The 23782-nt window shown below is 42.1% G+C and overlaps 1 protein-coding gene across 1 annotated transcript in view; it reads left to right on the forward strand.

Moving 5' to 3' along the window:
* Positions 1-23782, forward strand: part of RREB1 (ras responsive element binding protein 1) — a 65564-nt gene that overhangs the window by 453 nt on the left and 41329 nt on the right. The window contains exons 2-4 of the mRNA XM_010000920.1: positions 1212-1414; positions 5685-5774; positions 6816-6979. Of these exons, the coding sequence (XP_009999222.1) occupies positions 1301-1414; positions 5685-5774; positions 6816-6979 (368 nt within the window). The 5' untranslated portion in view covers positions 1212-1300. The remainder of the gene's footprint in view (positions 1-1211; positions 1415-5684; positions 5775-6815; positions 6980-23782) is intronic.

Below are 23782 nucleotides of genomic sequence, written 5' to 3' on the forward strand. Positions count from 1 at the left end.
GAGGCATGAGCACATAAATATTCAACCACCACTGCAGACTTTCAAACTAAGATTTTCTTGGCTCCCAGTAACTTGGCACCACATTACTTAGCCTCAAAAAAACACCTGTTTAGAATACTCAAACTTATCTTCCAAAGACAGTATTATGCAGAGATCAAATGTTCACAGACAAACATGTTCCTCCATGTTCATCCTCATATCCTCTTGTGTTACAGCGACTTTCTCACAACACAAATTAAGATTCTGTGCTCTCCATCAGAGATGAGAGAGCAATAGACTTTGCAGGGTGTTCCTTTTTGTTTGGGGGACTTATTTTGGGGAAAAGGAGCATTTAGTTTGAAAGCATTTTCCTTTTCAAACTTGTAAAGAGGAAATCAGAAGGCCTTACCTGTGTGTTTGACATGTGTGTATGCTGATAAACCAGATATGAGATTTTAGGTGTTTTTTGAAATGGTTATCTCAGACAGGAGCATCCCTGCTACACACAACAGAATGTGATGGAGAAATATGAATCTGAACAGCTTTAGCTGTGGCATTAGTCATGGATGTAACATGTATGCTCCATGTACTAACGTGACTTGGTAGACCAGAAAGAAATATAATTACATAGGTGCCAGCTGTGGCAGTAAAGAGGCATTTGGGGGCACCTGAGGTTTATTTTTGGTTGGATTTTTGCTAATTTAGTTTATTCCAAATACAGAATTGAACTTGAATTGGCTTGAGCTATGCTAGAAAGAGAACCCAGGGTGGTTTCACTGTGTTACTAATGTTTTAATCGTGCAGTTCTACTCAAAACATGTGCTTGCTTGAATGATTATGCTTGCCAGAGCGTGCATTCATCAGTACTGCTCTACTAGTTCGTGGTGATCACAAAAGTACCACCAAAAAACCCATTTTACGGCAAGAGAGTTTAAGGTACATCATTCTATAAGACCCATACTGAATTAAGGTTGAAAATTAAGAAAACATGACTCTTCTATGAGAAGAAATGTGCACCTTGTCCTTTGGGTTCCAATATAAGAAGCTTTTGCTGTTACAAGAGCTCCAATTATTATGGGTTGTTGCCTGTTCTCCATTATGATCCAATGGAGTATTGTCCGAATTACAAGCTACTGAAAATACTGTGGGGTTTTGGTTTGTTTGTTGCGGGGTTGTTTTTTTTTTTCAAATGGCCTAGCAACTCCTATATGTGTTTTTGTTTTTAATTCCAGAGAAGCAGCTGGAAAGCTTAAAGAGCTACAAGACATCACCAAGTTCACCAAACAGTTTGGACGGAGCAGACTTATCCTCCATTGACGCCATGATGTCAGCAGTGATGAATGTGGGGAAGATTGCTGAAAATGGCGGGAGCTCTCAAAATGTCAAATCCCCCACAAAGTCACCTGCACCAAATCGGATTGGCAGGAGGAACCAGGCATGTAAACCCAAATTTAGGGAGGTTGAAGGGGACAAAAGCAGCTGCATGAGAAATTATAAGACATAATTATGTTTATTTGATTGCTTTACCTTCTTTTCTCTCAGTGGGTATCTCTTGCTTCTGCTGTTGCTCCTATGTGTTATGATTTCTGGTGGCTCTCCAGAACATAACTTTAGAAAACTAGGAAGTGAAGGGGTCTACTTGTTTGGATTAATGTGTAAACTGATGTTACGCAATGGTGAGCTGCTCCAGCAGATGCTGCTAGCAGTGGCAAAACCACCTACGAATTGCCACTTCTTCCCCTCTGTACCCTTTCTCCAAACTCTTGCATTTGCCTAATCTGGTGAGGGACCAGTTCATTTCATGAAACTAGGAGAAAAGAAATAGGTTAGAAGGGAGCAGAGCGGTGTGGTAGAGGACCTGGCTCAGCTATCATGTGGGACCCCTCATGAGGTGTGCAGCTGTCCCTGGGGAAGATTCAAGTAATTTAAGGTTAAAGGTGATACTAGAGTGAAATATCCATCAGAATGTTCAGTTTACACGTGTAGTGCAAAGAGCCCTTACTTAATTGTTAGCAAAAGTATGAAGAGCTATTGCAGAATGCTTTGTACAGATCTTGCAGAGCAAATGTAATGTATGTTTTGTCAGGTTTTTTTGCCATTTACCAGTTGATGGCACAAGTTGATAGCAATATTGATCCCAACAAGTGAAAGGAGAGAGTCATAGTGGTGAAAGCTGTGACTATTTATATACGTTTTTCTTCTGTTGGTTGAGTCCTTACCAATGAATGTGCTGCAGAACATCAAGAAATACCCCAAAACCCTCTGTCCTCTGAAACAGGGACCAGAAATGTTGAAAGGCATGACTCATGTGATGTTCCTATAGTAGTTTATTAATAGCTTGCTGAGTAGCTGCCCAGTTGACAGACTTAGAATTTTTCTTGGATTTTTTTGCTTGAAAGTTAAAAGCCATTAGTTGTAAATCAACATTATTAGATGAAGAGCCTGGGCAGTATATGGGCAACTGTGTGTGTGTGGGTTTGTATTGTCTAGCACTTGGCTTTAAGATTTATTTGCAGTATTCCCACTTAAGGGCTGCCCTCATTCCTTGATTTCATCATGTGAAGTGAGGCACTGGAGTTCAGACTGGTCTCGGTGGCAGTGCTATTACACAGCTGTCCTCTGGTACACCATGTGGCTTGGCTTCAGGGAAGGTTATTAACGCTAGTGACCTTTATTCCACCTGATATTTCGATGGGCATCGAATCAAAGGAAGCTGGAGAGTAAATGTGACAGGATTAAGAGGGATTCTTAACAGCATAAAAATAAACAAATACATTGAAAACATAGTAAATAGGCTATTTGTTTTTAGGCTGAAAGAGCCTTATCACTGGAGGGGCAAATGGCTGCATTACTGAGAAAACAGGAGTGAGATGTGAAATATTCAGTGGTTATCAATCTGTTTAGCAACTTGTAATACAGCAAATGTCCACTTTCAGCACTGAATTGTTGCCGTGTGCAGCAGTGCACAGATTTCAGGCCCTGGTCAAAATGTGCCCCTTATTATAATTTCAATTATAATAGCAGTTAACTAGTTTTCTGGGTCTGACTGCTGTTTCCCATGAGTTGGCAGCAAAAGCTTTTGCCCTGAACCTTTGTCCCGAAGTCTATGGTTCTCTTATAATGCTGACTTTATCTTGGCTCTAGTCTACACATAGTCTAATAAACATGTTCTTACATCAACCTGCATCCATTTTACTTCTCATTTGCTTTGCTCTTGAAGAAAATAAAAAGTGTAACAAAAGTGTTTCTTTGAGCTGAAGAAAAACAAATAGACCTAATGTGCAACTCCAAAAGCATTTGCTATCAGTTGAATGCAGAGCAGTTGTGTCAGGTTGACTTACTAAAGCAAGAGTAGCTAACAAATTAGCTGCTGCTTTTATATTTTATCTTTTAGCTCAGGAAGTGTGTTTTCACCAGCCTGGCTCATGTGGGGTAGCTGACTGCTATGTTTTAAATTTGTGAGTGGGGGTCCTTATACAGTAGGGATGCTAATGTTTTTTGGTTTGGATTGGGTCAGTCAAGAGCACTGCTGTTGCAGCTACTCTGGATTTGCTTGAGCTGTGTTACGGTATGTGGCAGGTACCCTGTGTGACCACTGGAGAAAGTTTGGGTTTTAGTTAATAATAAACCCCAGATTCAATACTAATCAGTTCTGGCTGAGCTGTAGTGTGTTTCTGATCTTTGCTTCAAGGTGAACCAGTAATTACTCTATCTTCTTTTAATTTGCTGATTCGAAGAGCAGACAGTCTAGGAAGCAGGCCTTGAAAATACCAAGTGCATCATGTAGAACTGCAGCACTCATTTAAAGGAGGAGGAGGCAAAAAAAAGTAGGAGGTTGATAATTTCACAGAAATACCCTGGGGATTAAACACTGTCTAAACTGTCACCACAGCCGCGGGGATTTTTCCTTACAGCACAGTATATTTGTTCTCTGTCCTGAGCCAACATTAGCAGAGTTGCAGTATAATTGGAGCTGAGCATTACTCCACAGATCACATATAGTAGAATTAAAGTTGTATAAGAAGGATGGAATGCATGTATGCCAATTGTATGTTTGTATATTAGGGTAGGGGGAACACTCGAATAATGTGTTTTAATTTTCTAGGGATAGGAATGTAGCTCTTCATCCAAATCCACAGGTCACTGAACTTCATAGAAAATAGTCATGGCTCTATTTTTGAAAATACAATGTTATATTTTTAATAAGAGACTCTCCAGGATGGTTCCCAAAATCTTGTAGGAAAGGATATTTACTGAGCCTTCTCTAACACTTTGTCAGCACCTTTCCTTCTAACATGCCAGAGTTTGTCACAGAGGCTTGGGTTAGTCATTCTCAGTGCTCTCCACAAATGCTTGTGTCTGACAGTGTGGAAATGGTTGTTGTTGAGGACTTTTGGGATGGCAATGGGGGAAAAGAACTGTACAGAGAGAGGAAAGGCATGGATACATTCATATCCATCAACTCTCTACCAGCTGAAGGGCTACTGAGGGTAGCTTTATTTTTTGTTAGTTTTCATGATTTACTAATGATACTTAAAATAGCCAGCAAAGAGGTTCAGTAGAACATGTCATTTTGGCATGAATACTAGACTTTGCCATCAGTCGTGCAGAGGTGGTTTTTGTACTCCCTTGCCACCAGAAGTGTAGGTGGTGGATGTAGCTAGTTGATGAAGATTTGCATCATACTACAGAAAAATGAGGTTTAATCTTCAGAGCCAGGCCATCTTCCTTGTAATATACAGGTGTTGGTGTAGACGCTGCGTCTGGCTTCTTAGTGAGGTGGTGAAAATACCCTTAATGTCATGCAGTAGCCATTCATGCAGACAATTAAGGCTAATGTTTTTGGTTCCTGCAAGAGTGCCATTTCATCCTTGGCTGAAAGAGTGGTGGCTTTGCTCAGTGTCTCAAGGGTGTACTTAAATCAGGCAGAGCTCTCTGGTCAGCTTCATTGTTTGTGCTCGTGGTTTGACCGCGGTTACTCCTGATTCTCACCTGGGTGGAGAATAACCAGGTTCATAATGTGTTCCTTTTGAGTCACGTACACTCCTGCATTGTCACCTCTTTCTCACTATGATCTCATCAGATCTTGCAAGCTTCAGAAGGGTTGGGCCTGGCTGGTGTGCCTGGATGGGATGCTTCCAGGAGAAACACAGGATGCTAAGGGAAATGGTGCTGGTGATTCACAATGCTGCTCTTCCTTCTGAGTCAGCCCAGAACATACAGCCCCTAGAAAAGGCCACTGAGTTAGTGCCTTGCCATCAAGACAGGGTGGAAAACCTGAAGTCCCAATGACTTGTGCTTATTAAAGATCTTTTGGGGAAGATGAGTGGCATTTGCCTACATATTCTAGTGGTGTTCCAGTAATTACTTTGTGCTCACCTAAATTCCTCCTGTCAGTTTGAGCTGGTCACAATGATTGCCTCCACTTCCTGTCCAAAACTGCTACTGCTGAGTATCCGTGTGCTGTTAAAACAGCTGCTGTAGTTCTGCAGTAGTTGAAATGGCCCCTATTTATAAATTCAGAAGTTTCTGAAATTACCCTGAGGGATCTGTCAGGATGGTACATGTATATGTGCAAGTTGTTCTGTTAGCAGTGGCCTTTTGTACTTAGGATGGATTATATTTTTTCCATCCCCAGCAGAAACAGCTTTGGAGTTCTTTTATATCAATATTCATTCAGATTTTTCCTTTTGTTTTGTACACAGGAAACAAAAGAAGAGAAGTCTTCCTATACTTGTCCTCTGTGTGAAAAGATTTGCACTACACAGCACCAGCTAACTATGCACATTCGTCAGGTATGCAGACTCTTGGCTCTTGATTTCTTACTTTTATTAAGAGTGTGTGTGTGTGTCCCTGCCCCCACGGTGGTTCAAACAAGGATGTATGTCCTGTTCTGTATAGCTTAAGGTATCCCAAGGATCCAGAAAACCACTTGAATGTGAAGCTTAAGTCCTGTTTTCATATCCTGTTTGAGTACAGAACCCTTTACTGATCATGCAAATTAAGAAGCAGGAAGACATGATTTGTAAATCATGCCAATGTAGAAGAGCCTTCTCAGTTTGGGAGGCAGACTTAAAAATATACTTTTTTGGATGAACAATGCACTTTTTTTGTCAGCTCAGGCCTCTTCTTGCTCCTATTGAATTATATGCATAGTTTATAAGGAGGTTGGGCCTTTTTTGTGTCAGAAGGTTCTGCTCTGGATGCTAAGGTTATGGTTCACCACTGTGAGTCCATTAGACACTTATTACTTCAGTTTTCCCTGCTGTACTGTAAATGTTACTTAATTTTTTTCTTACTCTCCTGTGTTGGTGTTTTGTTTTTTTTGTCTATGAAGAAATTTCAAGCCTCCAATTGCAGTAAGAGTGGTACATACAGCACAGGAGCTAATGGCCCTATTTTTTAAATGTCTCCCTTTTGCCATGAAGTTTGTAATTACATCACCTTTCTGTTCTCCGCCTTACTGCTCACTCAGCCCCAAATCACTGCACAGCTTAAAGCATCCCAACTTACCATTTGTCTGCTGGGTTGTTGCTGAGTCCCTTTCTGTCCTCTGCTGCTGCACACCCAGCAGAAATGCTGCGAGTGGCAGGCAGTGCAGGCTGTATGAAACGGCTACTTGTGCTGGAGCATTAAGGAGTTAAAATGAAGGGTGGGGGTGGAGTTGAGGGGGGAGGGCTGGGGAGGAGGACTATATATACAGGGCACACCTTAACATAAGGTATTATGCTGAGTGGCTCTGTAAAGCTGCTTTTAAGATGTTCATAGGTCTTGCTAATTTTTTACTGGCACTTTGAAAGGGACGCTCAATGAAAAAAAATCATTGCTTTCTCTAGCATAACACTGACACTGGAGGAACAGACCATTCCTGCAGCATCTGTGGAAAGTCTCTGAGCTCAGCGAGCTCCCTTGATCGCCACATGCTGGTGCACTCAGGTGAAAGGCCTTATAAATGTTCAGTATGTGGACAGTCCTTCACCACCAATGGAAACATGCACAGGTGAGTGCTGATCATGACCCAGGAGTTTGGAGAAGATTACAGGATAGGGGACTCTTTTGTTTCTTTGGAAAGACCTTGAAGCTGACTAAAAACACTTGGGCAGAAAATGTGGACTATCTGATCTGCAAGTATGGCATGGCACACATGCAAGATGCACTCTGCAACTACTAGGATGTTTTAAGTTGTGGGAGGAAGTCAGCTGAGAAAGATCTTCTAGCTCTCTTTGCAGAATATCAGGAGTTAGGAATATCAAGAAGTATAGCTTTTTTGTATTATTATGACAAGTAGGATGGATTTTTCTCAAAGGACAAAAATACATAGCAAAGCTATAGAGGAGCTTCTAATCTGTAGCTTCAGAGTCATGGATGCAAATGGTTGTATTGGAGGATCGGTAGTGATGTGTTTTATGTAGTTAGGTATCCAAGTCCCATTGTGAAGATGCCTCTTCATAATAATTGATCTTGTTTTTAAATGGATACAGAAGTATTTGCTTGTATTGTAGACAATTTAATGCACTGTAGATCCAGGAAATTCTCTATAACCCAAGTTCCCAGATGTATTGAATGTAGTTTCCTTTATAGGGATGTAGCAATAAATACAGTTGCCAAAAGAGGAAACAAAATGTTAAATCACATGGATGTTCCTTCCCCTCTACATCCCTTGATTCAGTATTCATTTATTTGCATGGGTGGAGCACCTCCGAGCTGATTAAGACTTTGTGAATTCCCACACAGCTTTACTCCCTGTATCAAAGAGTTTACAACCTACAAAGAAACTGCAGGACAGGTGGGGGAAAGGAGTATAGCTTATAAGGAAAATGAGAAGAGTGGTGATTACAGACTGGTTCTGTGTGGGAGGGAAGAGATCTCGATTCCTTGTTACCAGTCATTTTCCAAGCAGTGTGCTATAGGTGGAATGATAGGGAGGAATTTGGTGACAATGGGGAAGATAACATAATGCTGCACAAAAGATAACATAATGCTGCTGCTTGCAGCTTTCCTTTTTCTCTATCATACTGTTCAGGTTAAACAGTTACTTGAAAACAGAGGAGAAACAGGAGGGAATGCAGTTTTGTAATTCTGTATTTATTTAACTTGATCGGAATTGGTCAGTGTTGGAAAGAGAAATGCAAAATGGGAAGGGAAAGACACAGAGATGTTCAGAGAAGATACTGGCCTTGGGCACTGGATAAATCACACGGCTGACTCATGTGACCAGAGGTGTTTTGAGCCACATGTTTGCCAGACTGGGTCATTATTCTGTCTGCTGTGAGGAGGGCAGAGCAGCTGCTGAGTTGCAGCTGATGCTGTCAGCATCCAGTGGTGAATTTATGTGCCAGGACTTTGGGGTCATCAAACACTTGTGTCCAGGTCCTCAGCCTAGGCTACTTGCAGAAGAGCTGTTTGTGGGATATGTTAGGCTTTTTGATCACTAGCCATCTTTGCCTCTCGAAGAAGCAGGAAAGGGAGGCATCCCCTGAGAGTTGACTCCAGGCCTATGACATGTTGATGTAGTTACCTCTTCTTATGGGGCTCTCCTATATAGCAATTCTTAATGTGCATTAGTAGCAAATTTTCCAGAATTGCCAGGCTGAGTGACTTGACCAAAAGAAGGAAGTACAGATCAGCCCAGACCCTGCTGATGAGAAGATTGTTTGGTTTTAATTTTTTCTTGTAATGAGGTGTTACTTGAAGTTATCAGGATGGAGTGCTGTATTTACTGACCACACTAAGAAGGACTTAAGTGCATCAAAGAAAATATTCCTATTAGAAGGTCTTTCCATCTGATGGATTCCTGTCTGCTGTACAGAACTCCTTTTGTAGGTCCACACCTCAGCATCTGGGTTCGACATTGCAGAAACCTGTTAGTGAGCTTGATGGCACTGCAACAAGTGACCTTAGACCTGTGCTGAGCACACTGAAACAGGCTAGATTTAGTAAAGGAGCGTTGTGGTTGGCAGTACTGTGCCACCAGTTTTTTGCAGTGAATAACTTTTTCTTGCTGCTGTAACAGACTATAACAGTGAATCCTGTTGCTGAAGTGGAAAGCATGAATGTGCAAGTAGGCAGGTGAGAATAAATGCGAAGTGAAATGAAATTTGTTATCTGGTGCTATGGCACATTCACAAGGAAGATGTTAATTTTGCCCACCAGGTGCCTCCTTCCAAAACAAGTATTTCTAGTCTAAGATGGTGTGAAGTAAATTCTTTCATAGGCATCTCTAACTTAGCTGTAGCATCAGGTCCGATGGCCTGCCAGTGCCGTGGATGAATGCCTCTCACATTATATTCAAAACTGCTTCTGTCTCAGGATCCTGGAGCAAGGACTTGCTTGCCAGGTCTGCCTTGAGTGGAATTCCCACAGGCCTTGCTCGTGGTGGTGCTATGTCTGTTCTTCTGTACCAGCTGGTCAGCTGGATGATAATACACATCCATTTTTCTCTGCTTTTGTGCACAGTTCCTTTACTGTTTGCTATTTTCATGCTGTGGTATCTAGTAGTGACAGACATATGTGCAAAACAGCAAAGAATACAATTTCTAACCTGGCTCTGGTAGCCAGCATAGTGGTATCCCTGGGCCATCACACAGTGTGGGATCAGACAGACAAGTTGTAGGCTTAGCAGAAAATTGCGAATGTGCTGCTAAAGAATCAATGTAGCTTGTGAAGGTCTTTCAGGAGCCTCACCAAATATTACTGCATTTACAGCAAATAAGCTTAGTGCATGGGAGAGGAGTGAGGGAGAAGTTAGTCTGCTGGTATTTGAACAGAGGAAGAAATGTGTAGACACAAACTACAAGCATCCTCTCTTCTCTTTCTGCCTGTCTGCCTTATTCTGGCTCTTACTTAGCTGCCTACACTATTTCTTTTTAATCCAGGCTTTTTAAAGAGCTTTTAGGGGAAAAAGTCCAACAAAATGTTTTTTTCAAGGGAAATGTTGTGCCATAGGAGTGCTTATTACTGTTCCAGCAGAGGATGAAATTTCTGATATTTTTCCACCTCAGAGCAGCCAGGCCTTTAGGCATTCAGTTGTGGAGAGGAGGGAAGGAGTTTAGGTTACTTTTGGGGGTTAGAAAATATTAGTGTTGTCTGGCTTCTCCATAGAAAGTAATTTTTCTTCTCCCTCACTGAAGAGAGGAGAAGACCTCCAGAGCTCTTACGTGTTGTTCTTCTGCATGTGGGCAAAACCTTTTTTTTGCAATATCCAGATTTTTGGTGAGGTGTAATTTCTACCCATCTCTTCTCTGGATAAATCTAGCTGTGTTGAGGTGTTGTTCACCTGTGAAATTGATGCTGCCATTCCTGACTCCCACAATACATGCAACACTTAACTGGTAAATGAGTCATAGCCTCTCACAAAAAGTCCAGTTTCTTTTTGTTGTGCTCCTTGGCTCCTCATCAACGAGTCAAGTTGAATGGGCATGGCACACAGGAGTGAAGAGGGAACGTACTCTTGTGCAGAACCATTCAGAAAAAGAGGTTAGAAGCTGCTTCCTTTTCTGACCAGAGTGACTCTTGGCCAGGATTTTTGACAGGGAGCTGGGAGCCTGGAGCAGCTCAGAAAACTCTCTTAGAGCAGCCAGACTGCCTAGGAGTGACCTGTGGGACAATGGCAGCTGGAAAGAGCAAAGGTTTCTGGAGAGTGCTCGCTGTCTAGTTCGAAAAGCTGATTTTCTTGTTCTTCCAGATGTGCTGTCAAGCTAACTGCCTGAATATCAGTGCTGCTCCTCTTGTTTGGGGAGGATTGTTCCAATATGGTACAATAACTGAGAGGTCTCTCAGTGTCTTGTATCAGGAACAGGAATTGCTATGAAGAAGAACTGGAGACGATGCTGAGTTTTTTACAGAGATTTCTTTCTTGAGTCTTCTTGGAAGTAGCAAGCCTTCTAGCATAAGGGACTGATTTGGAGGTTTGGAGGGTTGTATTGTTGGAGCCTTTTAGGAATTTGGAAGAGGGATTTAGCTGATAATAATTTTGAGTTCAAAATTCCTGTGACTGGAATGGCACTGCAATGATCAGTACGTTAAGAAAATCTGCAATTTAGGATATGCTGATCCTTGCACTTCCGTGCTAGAGACACAGACACTACAGCTTTTTCTCAATCACAGTAAATTAAAGTTGGATATTCTCACATCTCCAGCAGGAGCGTAAATTATATGGAAGGAGGGGGTGTGTATAAAGAATTTTCTGTAGCTCTGAAAGGGCTGGAGTTTTCCAAAGTAGTGTTTCAAATCAAGATACTGCGTTTACAGAAGGCTTTCCATTTGTACTGTCACAGTAGCTCCCTAGGAATTTTAGCTACAAACCGTGCCAATGCTGAGGAGCCCTTTCAGGTCTAGACTCTGCCACCAGATAGAGACCCTTTCAGGTCTAGACTCTGCCACCAGATAGAAGCTCACAAGCCTTTTAGTCCATCTCCACTGCTGCTTCTCCTCACAGTCAGACAGTGGAATTAGGCTGCTGCTATAAGTTGTTGTGGTGGTGGTGGTTTGGAAGCTTTAGCAAAGGATCTTGAGGTAGAGAGAAGACTTTGCTTGACTTACTGTGTTGCATTCCAGTAAAACATGCATCAGGCTTCAGGAGGGAGGGTGATACCTCCACTTGCTCCAAAAGGGTTTCCCTTAGGGGTAAGAGACTTTGCCAGAGGATCTTTTTCCATTTTTATGCCTGAGGTTGGTTAGTACCTATCCCTTTAAAATCACATTTCCTCCCTTCAAAAGACATGCTCGCCATGCAACTTGAAAATGTTCATAGAATATAATTGCCAGAAGTGAGATGAGAAGCCTTCCTTCCAGTTTCCAGTGGGTTAAGGCTCTGTGGCAAGTCTGAAAAGGCTAAAGGGATAATACAGATGTATTTTATCCACAGCTTCCCCAGTTTGGTAAATGAAGCTGTAGTGTCCATGGCTAGTGTTCACCAGGCTTCCTGTTCAAGTGCAGTAATAGAAGCTAACTGAAGCGTTTCATACAAAACCAGAACATCACAGGCATCTACCCTCTTTCTCTCCTTCCTCTCCTTAGCCCATACCTAGCAGAATTCTTCATAATGGCTTTTTATTTACATCCTAAGTAGGTACTTGTAGGCTGTGTATGCAACATCTCAGGAACAGGTCTCAGAGTTTGGAGAATATATATATATTTTTTTGGCACATAAGAAACACCACATGCAAGAACCACATGCATAAGTCTTTGAAACTCAAATTGGAAGATCTGGATCACAGAAGCTATGCTTTGAAGCATGCTTACAAAGGGTCCTATCAAAGAAGGTATTTCTTCTTTTAATTAAGAAGGCACTTTCATTCTCAGTCTTATTTTCAGTGCTAGATATTTTTCCCAAACTTCTGTTTTTAAGAGACTGTGGAGAGAAGAACAGCTGTTTTTGTTATCAAGAGTATGGTCATACTCTGATGTTCAAAATTAAGTCTTTTTTAAATAACACTTTTTGCATGCCTATTTATGTTGCTGAGTAAGTTTTTTTAAGAAAGACAGAAAACTCACATGCTGGACAGTAACCTGCAAATTTTGATGTTTTAGCTGGCCATCTTCACTGGCAAATGATGAGGGTACTTTTGGTGAAGATTGTAATGTGGTGGTTGGAAGTTGGGTGTTTGATCCTGATGAGGACACAGGAGTCGAGTTGCATATTCTTTAATGATTTCCCCAGTTTTTTGAGATGGATCCGTGTTTCTTGGGCAGGCACATGTACAAGCTGTCTGTGACTTTTCAAATATCCAATAGGCAGCATGTCCTCGTGATCTGGCTGAATCCTTCCTCTCCCCACATTCCACCTGTGAATCACTCCTGTGTGGAGGAGGCAGTGGCCTGCTTTCAGTACCCTGTGTGTGCTGTGTAGTGTGCAGTGCAGTAGCAGTGCTCAGCTTCTGAGTACAAATAGGATGTCTGCAGTCCAGCGTGTACAGTCTGGCATTTGCTTAAGATGGGAATTTTTTGAGACAGAGCATTGCCAAATGTAATGATGAGCATTTTTATTATTATTTTTTTTTCCCAGAAGGGAGCTACCTTATGACAACATGGTTTGGTTTCTGGTGGTTTGCCAAGATGACCAAGTGGAAATTTGGTGTTAAATGTTGGGTAGCTTTGAAAAACTGAAAATGTGAGATCTTGAAGCTAAAAACAAATAGCTAAGGAAGTCACCACGCTGAAAATGATTGATACCTCACAAGTGTGAAAAGGCCTTCTCATTGTGTTGCACAATAGAAATGTGTCTTTGGTCATCTAGAAGCTCTAAGGAGCTTTTATTTCAATGTAATAATTGGTAGGCAGTGGTCTTAAATACAAAGAAGTAGGATATATTGCAGGCTTTCAAATCCATTCCTTATATGTGGGGAATGATTTAACAACTGTCAGCATGCTAGTGAAAGATAAGCTTCAGCAAATGCAAGTGCCCTAATTCTTGAGCAGGGATGATGAAGACAAAGAACAAATTTCTGCTTCTAATAGTTGATAACTGTAGTTGCAGGAAGCAAGTGCGATGTGATACCTACTTAGGGGTTTTTTTTCAATTAAAAAATGTTTCTTAGATTTTCACTAACACATTTTATAAATAAGGATGGGAAAACAGGTGGACAGGTTTTTTTTGGTCTGTCAGCAGATGCATGCAGAGTAAATGTTTAGCATTCTGCTGGGATCCCCATATTTTGAAGAAAATTTAAAAAGGAAAATTGAAAAAAGAAAGAAAGTGTCAGGCTTTTTTGACAACACTATAGCAGTAAGAGTCTGTTTTGCTGTGTCTTTGATGAGAATTAGGAGACTATGGTATTTTAATGGTCCCAGACAGAAACTTTGGTCTATTTTGCTGTTGCTGAGTGGATTGGCCATCTTTTGTAAAGACTTAACATAAGCTTTATTTAACCCACATGATGCATAAATACAATGCTCAAAAAAAAACCCTCAGTGGATATTTTCAGCTGTAAGAAACTCAGAAGGAGTTCTTCTGCCACAGGACCTTTGTGAGCCATAAGAGCCGAAAGGAGATGCCATGATTTCAGAGTTGTAACGTGCTGCTTGTAGCCTTGGACAGTGTCCCCCTTCAGTTATCATTAAAGAACAGCAAAGGAAGTTAACACAAAACCATGAGTGTTGAGATCTGATTAGAATCAAGTGAAGCAAGGAAGTGCAGAGTTAAGATTTATATGCTGACCTTAATTAGCTCCATTGTTCCTGAGAACTGAAGCATACACAATGAGGAACATTATACTTGCATCTCCAGAGCTCTTCAGTACCTAAACATAAGAAAGACTTCAGTGTGCTTTTCAGTCCTAGATTTTGTGTGTGTTGCCTTTAAGTAGCAGCTAACTCTGATCTTGTGCTTTATAAGGTGGTGGATTTTTATGTTTTGGTTTTCTGCAGGCAAAAAAAAGGGGACACACTGCTTCCAATAAGCTTAGGTTTCCCGTGTGACTGTGCCAAGGGGGAGGTGGTCTGATGTAGCAGAGTAATGCCACCCTCCTCATGGGCAATAACATAAATTTCCGTGTAACAGAGCATATTGAGCGTAGCTTAGTGCTGCTTTGTTACCCATGTCACAGTTCAAATGAGCACAAGCCACTTGACAGATGAGACTTCAGTCGAAAAGCGCAGGCAGCGCTAGACCTTGATCTTTCTCCACAAGTTCCCTTTCAGGAACATCACCTCCTCTGAAGATTTAATAGTCTCACGAATGTTACTGTCCCTTCTCACCTAGAAGAGCTATGAAATAAATACAAGCTTTTTAACTTAACAAGCACTAGAAAATCCAGGCAATAATTGCAATGAGTTGAGGTGCTTTTAGTCCTTTGCCACAAGTCTGGCATTAGATGATTCTTGCAGAGATGTTAGTTCTCAAGGTTAACGAGTAACCTGTTGTTCCGTTGGCATTTCGGTTGGTGGTTTGTCTCCTAGCTTGTACTTCGGTTGGGTGATTCTGTGTAGAAGATGCTGGTGGTGAGAAAGTTTGCTGGGAGAGTTTGCATGTTAAGGTAATCTTTGCTCAGCCTGTTGTGCGTGCACATCAGAAATACTTGCATTGCTTCTTAATTAATGTGTGTTCACTCTGTTCCTCCTGTTGTCTGAAAAGACTCCTGGGCCAAGTACCAACAAGAATGAGGAAAAAGTCCATCTGAAACTGCATTTGTGGTTCCTGTCGTTCCACCTTTAATGTATGTCTTCCAGCTTTACCTTTTCTCCCCTCAGTATCTAACCTGCTCGACCTGTTCTAGTTCAGCATGCTGGAACCAGCAAACTGCAGAATGTACCCCCTCACAGGGTCAGCACGCTTTTTCCTCTTTCCTTTCTCCCCTTTTAAAAATAGGCAATTTGTTAACAGTAGATTGTCAGCTTTTGGGGAAACTAATCAAGCTATAAAAAAAATGGTGAGGGGAATCTTGGCATTTGAGCTTAGCCAGGGCCTTTCACTCAGGTTTTTAAGTCATGATGCCCACCTGCATGATGCTTGCAGCTTAGGCAAAGACACAGTCTGTAAAGTCATAGTGCATTATACAACTGGTAAATAGCACACAATATGAAAATGCTTTCTCTTTCTTGAAGGCATTTATAGATATGCTGAGTTCTTCAGGCTCTTTTCTTACCTGAAGTTTTCTAAACACTCTCAGCGATTTTTTTTTTTTGTAAACCTGGGAGTCGCCTCTCCTGTGCTTCATTTGGCAAGATCAGTAAGGAGGTGTGCAATTTTTATATGGCTTGTTTTTGACATTAGCTACTTCAATATGTCATCTTTCTCAACAGTTTCAGACTGAGGGTAAAAAGAGTAAGGCAATCCATATTACTTGTGGACTGCACCAAAATTAATTTAACTTCCGGGCAAAAGTTCCCAAACTCCTGTAAAGTAGCCCAAGTCATGCAGGGACTTCTGTTTCCAGCTACTGTGCTTGACTAAACAGACATGTAACAGACATGAAATCTTTTCCTAGAGCTTCTCTGCTGGGCAGGGAAATGCTGTGAGATCACTGCTGGTGAGGAAGGACAACCACATGTTCAGGAACAGAAGAGGAAATGGGCTGAGCACGTGAAGCCTCTTTTGCTAGGATGCCGTCCTCAGCGCTGGGAAGAGTTTGTACAAGTTGTGTGTGCGCAGTGATAGTCCCTCACTTCCTCGAGTTACTTGGTGACTGCTGATATCGGGGTGATGCAGAGACCCTGCTTTAATGCAGATGTGCTTCTCTTATCTCCTATAGCTTCCTTGCATGCATATGCGGAGGGGGGGAAGGTACTCAGCCCCATCTGTGCAGTGTCCCCAGTATTGCTGTGGGAGCCTCTTTTTTCCTCCTTGAGCTGTGTGACGCAGCAAGTTGTTCTGTGTGTGCCATCAGGATTACTCAACAGTGGAGTGTGAGAGGGAAGCAACTGCATGAAGGCTTTGCCTGGTTCTGGGAAGTAGCTGGGGCTTCTGTTTGCTTGGTTGGTAATGGGGTGTGGTTTGAGGGGGAAGGCAGGATGTACCTTGTACTTCTTTGACCATGTTTGCTTTTAAGGGTAAAACTTTTCCCCCTTCTGACATCCTTCTTCTATTTTTTTTTTTTTTTTTTTCCTGATGCTAAAATTTAAAACTGCTTTAAATTGTCCCTACCATCTTGTAACACTTGTTTTCTTTAAACATGAGGTTTCCTTAAAAATCAACAATGAAGTCCTTGACTAAGGTTATATGCCATGATGACTAAAGGACTTGCCTGAAAACCACAGATTTCCAAAAAGATGAAAGAAAACATCAGTTCAGAATGTCCCAGGCCAGGTTTTTTGTACAATTTTAAAAAGTCTTATTCCTGCTTAGTTTTATTGTTGTTAATAAACTTTTGTCTCCAAGCTTGAAGAACCACATGGATCTTGCAGGAATTTTGTCCCTCACAAAAGAGTTTCTTATGGCTTGGAAGTCTCCTAGATAGTATTTGGCATTTTTAATTTAGATCTGCTCTGAATGCAATGCAGACTGTGGGCAGGCAGTTTGGTGAAGTGATACTGGGAAGTTCTCACTGCATTTCCCTCCTCTTTTACTCTCCCTTATGCAAGAGTTGATGCGAACCGCAAACGAATGCTTTCTTTTGCTGTCCCTTGGGAAGCTTTACTTTGGAGGCATGGTTTGAATCACTTCCCTGTCACAGCATCATCAAGCAAATATTTGTCTCCTTTTTTCTCCTTTGAGGTGTTCTAACAATGCTGCTGGTAAGGAACAAGAGTAACTTTGAGCCAAGCTGGGAATGCAGTCGTATCAATCTCAGCTTGTTTGAACTTGCTGATGCTGTGTAACAAGTAGTTGCTTAAATATATGAGAATACAGGATAATTATTCAGAAATAGTATCCCCCCCCCCCCCCTTTGGATTTGTAGATCAGTATCTTTACTCTCACTCATGCTTACAACCTGCCTTTTTTTCAAAATTTTGTTCTAGGTTAAAAATACCAAATGCTTTGTGTGCATGGGTGTGTGTCGCATATCCTTAGGTATCATGTATTGGCAGCTGCATGGCACTGGTTAACTTTGCATACTCTCCCAGTAGCATGGAAATGGGTTTCTGGTCTGTCATTTCAACATAATCACTGGTGGCTTTTGCAGCCTTAGCACGCCTAGCTAGTCTTGGTGGATCTAGATAATAAGGCTCATGTCATCCTAGTGGTGCTGCCTGCTGCCCCACTGTAAGGCTGGTTTTGCTGTGCTGGGGCAACCTCGTTGCGCAGGGAGACAGCGCGGCAGCCCACACTGGACTGGTGGGGATGTTTAGGGCACGTCTGTGTGGCCCTGTGGGCTGCAGGGGTTCCCAGGGGATGCTAAGGGGGCTGCTACACCCTCATGCCGCCGCCTGGTGCTGTGCAGGAAGGCTCAGGGTGTTAGCCCTGATAGAGAGCTAATGAGTGCTGGGACCTCCATGGAGGAGGAGCCGTGCCTGGGTGCTGTGGGGAGCGGTAGCTGCGGGATCTCCTGCTGTGTCTGGCTGCAGACCGGAGCGGCTAAAATGAGTCAGGGCTTCCCAATCTGATCCTTCCTGGGACCTGTTGGCCCCACCCTGCTCTTTCACTGCCTGCATGGCAATGGCTTGCTTACTAGCATAGCCACAGAGATGTCTTGCTCTTCAGCTTCATCGTGTTTATCCCATGCTAGCGTTCAACACTGGTTACCACTAGAATATTTGGTGGTACTTCAAATTTGTTTTGAAATTGCTCTGCAGTCGTAAGAGGGCGTTTCCCAAATGGCTGGGTTTTTGGTATTTGAATGCCTCTTGACTTGCTGTGAAGTGTGTATGTGTGTCTGAGGGCTTTTTGGGTAATTTTTGGGTTTTTTTGAGGATAGAAATAGCAAATGAGCCAAGAAGACAAAACAAATAAGAAACTTGTCCAAGTACAGATCGTGTCTAATTTGCAAAATTACCTGCATCTTTCTGGTTCCTGTGATTATGACTGGCAAGGTCTGAGTGGATTGCTCTCTTAAGTGGGTGATGTTGGTAATTAGCACTGGAAATACATTGTCAATACAGATTCTCTACGTGTTTTAACAGACAAACAACTGGATAAATGCTTTAACCCAAGGGTATAACGTTAGTGCACTTTTGACTGAAGTTCCAGTCATATTCACAAAACTCTTAGGGAGAGGCTCAGCAACAGTATATCAAGTAGTTGTTCCTATAAATGTGCTGCTTCATGTTCTGTTTGTTTAGGATTTAATTCCCATGTATGTCAAATGGCAGAAGCTTTGAAGAGGAATTCCCTGTGTTTTCCTGTATCTCTAGACAATTTGGGCTAAAGTGACATTTGTTAAGCAGAATGAAACAAAAACAGTGGCAAAGATGATGTGACCTAGAAACCTCTGAAAAGAGATGTTCTCGGTGTAATTTTCAATAGTGTCTTCTCTTACTCTGTGAGCCATTTTTCTTTCCATTAGTCTTGAGGAACATTGTGGTCCAAATTTCAGCCTGTCTTGGATGCATCCTGGTTCTGATACAGTAGCACGAAGTTGAAGCTGAGACAAAGCAGACTTTTTTTTTTTTCAAATAGAGGTGTTTGATCATGTTCTGAATGATATACATGTTTTTTCTTTACTGTAGATGATTGAAAACAGTTTTTTAAATTATTATTTAGAGAATATTTACAGTTATTTGAAAGTAGCAGTTTAAGTGGATCTCAGGGAAGAAAACAGTGGAAGAGGTGTATTGGCTAAATGGTATGTAGGGCATCTAACCAACTTAGTCGTTGCCACACTAGCTTGGTTAATATGATTAATTCTTTATGCTTCAGAAAGAAAAACAAAACAAAAAAACCCCAACAAATGGAAGGATGGAAAGCACTGTTTTCTGTTCTTAGTGTGAGTGCTTGGATGTGTGGCTTCCTTGTCTTGATATAAGCACCCAGAAGTATGAGGATCATCCCCTTGATTTTTATATCAAACTGCTGAGAAATCACGAGGGATGTGGGGAACAGCCATGTGCAATACAGCAGAGTATAGGGTACATCTAGTGGTAAAGTGGAGAAACTTAGAATAATATGTGGGATGTGAAGCCAAAACCTGAACTTGATACTGTCAGATGATCTCTCTGGACTGATAATGCCTGGATTCATTGGCCTCCCCACTGCGTTTCCACAGGCGTGGAGATGTGAGGGAGGAGGAGGGTGTTTATACATGCACTGGATCCTGCGCTTAGGAATTAATCTTGATTTAGATGCTGGGACTTTCCCAACCAGGCCTCAGTGAAATTGCTTGCTGCTCCCCCTCTGGACATGCTGCTCCTTCTAATCAGACTTACCTGGCATAAACCTCTCTTGACTGAAAGCCAGCAGTGCTTGTGCTGCCATGGTTATATGGGAGAGGCTTAACTCTGGACCCTGCTCAGAGGCTGCAGATACACCCTTTTGTTCCACACCTTCCTTTGCCTGGGACTTCGAGCCAGGCAGGCCCTTTCTCTTAGGGATGTGAAGCACGTTAGCAGCTGTGGAAACACAGGCTACAGTGACCATGTGGCTTTTCTCCCCAGAGTTAGAGGTGAAGGATTCTTGTGCATGCTGAGGGATGCTTCCTCTCCAAGAGGCAAAAGAGTGCTGATCAGGTTATCTGCATGCAAAGCAGGAGCTCCTGGTTTTGTTCATAACCCAGTGGGACCCGGAGCTGGGAGCAACTCTGTCTTGCAGTTACGCTCTTTCAGGATGCTTTGACTCCTTGTTCTAGCCTTGAGCCAGCCAGTCAGAACCTGCCCACATTCTGGTTTTGGCATTGAAGCTGTAGGCTGCCCTGTTTCAAGACCTCCAGAAAGCTTATATGATCAACATGCAAATCCCCTTGGCATTAAGAAAATACAGCAGCCCTTTTTGGAGATGCAGTAAAGATAGGAGCTGCATGTCACTTCAGTAGGACACATGCTCTTCTTTTTATTTTTTTTTTCTTACCCTTATGTGGGTATCCTCCCTTTGGCACTGATCCAACAGTATCCACAGGGAGAAAAAGAAGTAAGGCACTTGAGTTCTGCATTTGTTTATTGTTACGAAAGTCTGTTCAACAAAAACAGCAACGTATTTGCTTGCTGCTGTCTGGTGGAACTGTCACCCTTCTGATATCGTGCTCTGCATTACAGTGTGGGGCTGAAAACTACTTCTGCCCCTTTGTTGAAAAAAGAAAAATAAAAAAGAAGGAAGCTGGGGAAATTCCTGTGCAGTATCGTATTAGTCATCCTGTTCACTTGACTGTTAGAGGAGAGAGGAAAGTTCTACCAGAGGAGGGGAAGTGGAAGGTGATTCTTACCAGGAGGATGGAAGGAAAGGCAGTCAAGCACTTGAAAAATGTGATTTTGTCAAGAGGGCTGACTGGCACACAGTCATAGCACAGTTGGATCCTCTTGGCTCACCTGTGAAATTCTTTGTGCAAGGGGAAGGAAAGAGATTACAAGGAGAGCTTTTTCATGTACGAAAAGCATAGTGTGTAGCAAGTTAACTGCATTTTTTACATAGCAGCTCTTAAATGTTAAGAGTTTAGTTCAGAGGTGGAACAGACCTTGTTTGGAAAAGACTTAATTTCCTCTTTCCATTTCAGGATTATTTTTTGCAAATTCTTCTGGCTCTCCATCTGACCTCATTTTTAAGTAGAGTTCCGTCACTTTCTCTGAGAGGTTAATCAAGGCTAGCTAGCACTTTGTGCAAGGGAGACCTCCCTAAAATTAAGCTGAAAGTTCCTACCTCCTTCCTTTCATCCTGTGTATCATTATTGCATTTTAGTGTTCTGCCCTCAGTACTGTCGAAGTGTATGTGTACTTGCATACGTGCTGGGGAGACTAATAATCACCATGCAGGTTTCAGGGCTCTATACCTTCTTGAGCTTGTCTGCTCTTCTTGAGTTGCTCTGTAGGATGGCTCAGAGCAGCACATCATTAATTTAAATTAGAAAAATGTGCCAAGTTTCATCCACTGTGGCTCTGGCTCTCTTCTGAGATGCAGTAGTGGTCACTTCAGAGCTGCTGGAACATGTTACTGTAACCTGTATCTGTGAATGAATGTAGACATTTCTGTGCATGCTCTTATTTTGTCCTTTTTTTTGTGCTACATTCTTACGTAAAGTGAGTGTTTATATGTTGGTTTTTTTTGTTTGGTTGGTTGGTTTTGTTTGTTTGTGGTTTTTTTGGAACTGATGAAAATCATACAATTTTCCTTTGTCATTGTAAGATACTGAAAGCCAGGCTGACTTACAAGCCTGACTTTCGTTTTCAAAGTATGCCAGTTTTGTCAGGCCAAAATACGTTGTTACAGTCACAATGGGAAAATAACTTCCAAGCACAGCTTTGTTCCTGTTCTCCTTGTATCTTGGCAGGCTAAACAGTGAGGTTGAGCATTTTCAGTGTTACATGTAAGATCTAATCAAGGCAAACTCTTCTAAAGGAGGATAAAGCAAAACAAATACTCTCCCCCTCCCTGCCCCCCCCAATTATAGTTAGGAAACGTTTTAAGTAAAAGAAGCTTTGTTGAAGGGAGTGTTTAAAAGAAAGGTTGTGGATGTGACTTGGCATCTGGTGCTGTTCAGCCCAAGTTGGGTGAGAAATGTTTTCTTGAGGCAGAATGACATCCATGTTGCAGAGTAAAAGAGGGATGAAGATTGTGTCTATCCTTTGTACTTCTCAGCTTTATCTTCTAGCTTATCTTGGGCTGTAGCTCTAGTAATATTTTTCCTCTCCACCCTTGATTTGATGTAGTGAAACTTGCTTAACCTGCCAAAGGAACAAACCTGCTGGCTGTAATGTGGACAGGTTGTAACTCTCCCTGAGAACTCTGGAACCTGATGCTTTGGTTTAGAATTTTTTTCTTTTTTCCTTAATGATTGCATGCAGGGAGCTATCACAGTGGCTGTGATATTTGACCTGCACAGTACAAGTCAAAGGTGCAGTCAGGGTGTCTTCCTGTTTATAGCTCAATAGCTCAGGCTGCTTCCTTTCAAATATGCAGAACTAAAATATGAAGGGATTGCCACATTCCTTTCTGTGGGTACGGATTCTGCTCTCACTTTTAAGGCATGGCAAAAGCACACGTATCGCAGGAAGGAGAACTGCCAACTGGGGGCAGTGGATGGCTTAGCAATGCCAAAACTTTGCTATGCTTAGAACACTAGGCATAGCAAAGCCCCATCACTGTGATGCAGCACCCCCTCTAGCAAGCCCTGCCTCATTAGCATAAAGTATATTGCAGACAGGGCTGGACTGCTTTTGGGACTTGAAGGAGCCGATGTGTTTGCATGCATTAGGTCATGCCAGGCAGAGGTGCCAGGTTGGACTGGCACTAACCTAGAGGTCTAAACAGTTTCTCCTATTAGTACACTCTGGATGTGCCAGCACGCCTCTGTCAAGTAGGAGCAGCTCCACTGGAACAGGTAGAGTTCAACAGGTGGGCAAACAGCAGGAAGAAGGAACTCAACCCTGAGGAAGCTGTTTTGCAATGGGTAGCTACTAAGTTCTGCGTACTTTTTATTGGCAGAAAGAAGACTAAAAGAAAATAGGACCAAAAAATCCCACTCTTAATGCATACTAGGTTTGTTTGTTTGTTTTGTTTGTTTCTTTTCTGGGTGAATGTGATTTAGGCTGGATGCTCTTGCTCTCTAGCTCTCTGGTTACTGGCCAAGTAATATTAGGTATGCATCAGCCAAGCTGTCAGAAGATTAAGCATGTGTGTGTGTGTGTGAAGTGGGGAACAGACACATGGAAAAGCCTGTGTCTCACTCTCAAGAGCTAATCAAAACTGGAAATCAGCCTTTACCAAAAAGAAAATTCAAAAAAGAACAAAAAGAAAAAGAAAAAAAAAAAAGAAAAATCAACAAACCACCTTCTAGGTTTTGCTTTGCCTGTGCAATTGAATACTATGTTTTGTTGTTCCCAGACGCTTTTCAAGTTTTATCTTCAACCATTGTGGAGAGAAACCCTTTGAACAAATAACTGGTTTATTTTCCCTCATTCTTGCATAAATACAGGCAACTGCTCCTCACACTATTGTTTTACCACTGGTAGGAGGCTTTGGGATTGACTTAGCCAGCATGAAAAGTTAGATCAGTGTCATAAGGGGAAAACAAAAGACAAAGAAAAGAATAAAGAATATGAGGCAGTATAGTACCTGTAGATGTCTTCCTTGGAGATTTTGTGAGACCAGGTAGCACCACATTCACCAGTTAACTTTCATGCCTTTGCTGGTGGGGCTACCAGAGGACCAGGGCAGGGGAGCACACTGCACTCTAGAGGCCGTGTCAGCACTCCAACTTCTCCCTGGCTCCTGTCAAACTTGCAGAGAGCAAAACCCTTGGAGCTTGAATTGTCCTTCTCCCAGCCGGGTGATTGGCAGGGAAAG

Source organism: Chaetura pelagica, unplaced genomic scaffold (genome assembly GCF_000747805.2).
Source record: "Chaetura pelagica isolate M959 unplaced genomic scaffold, ChaPel_1.0 scaffold104, whole genome shotgun sequence".
Lineage (NCBI taxonomy): Eukaryota > Metazoa > Chordata > Aves > Apodiformes > Apodidae > Chaetura > Chaetura pelagica.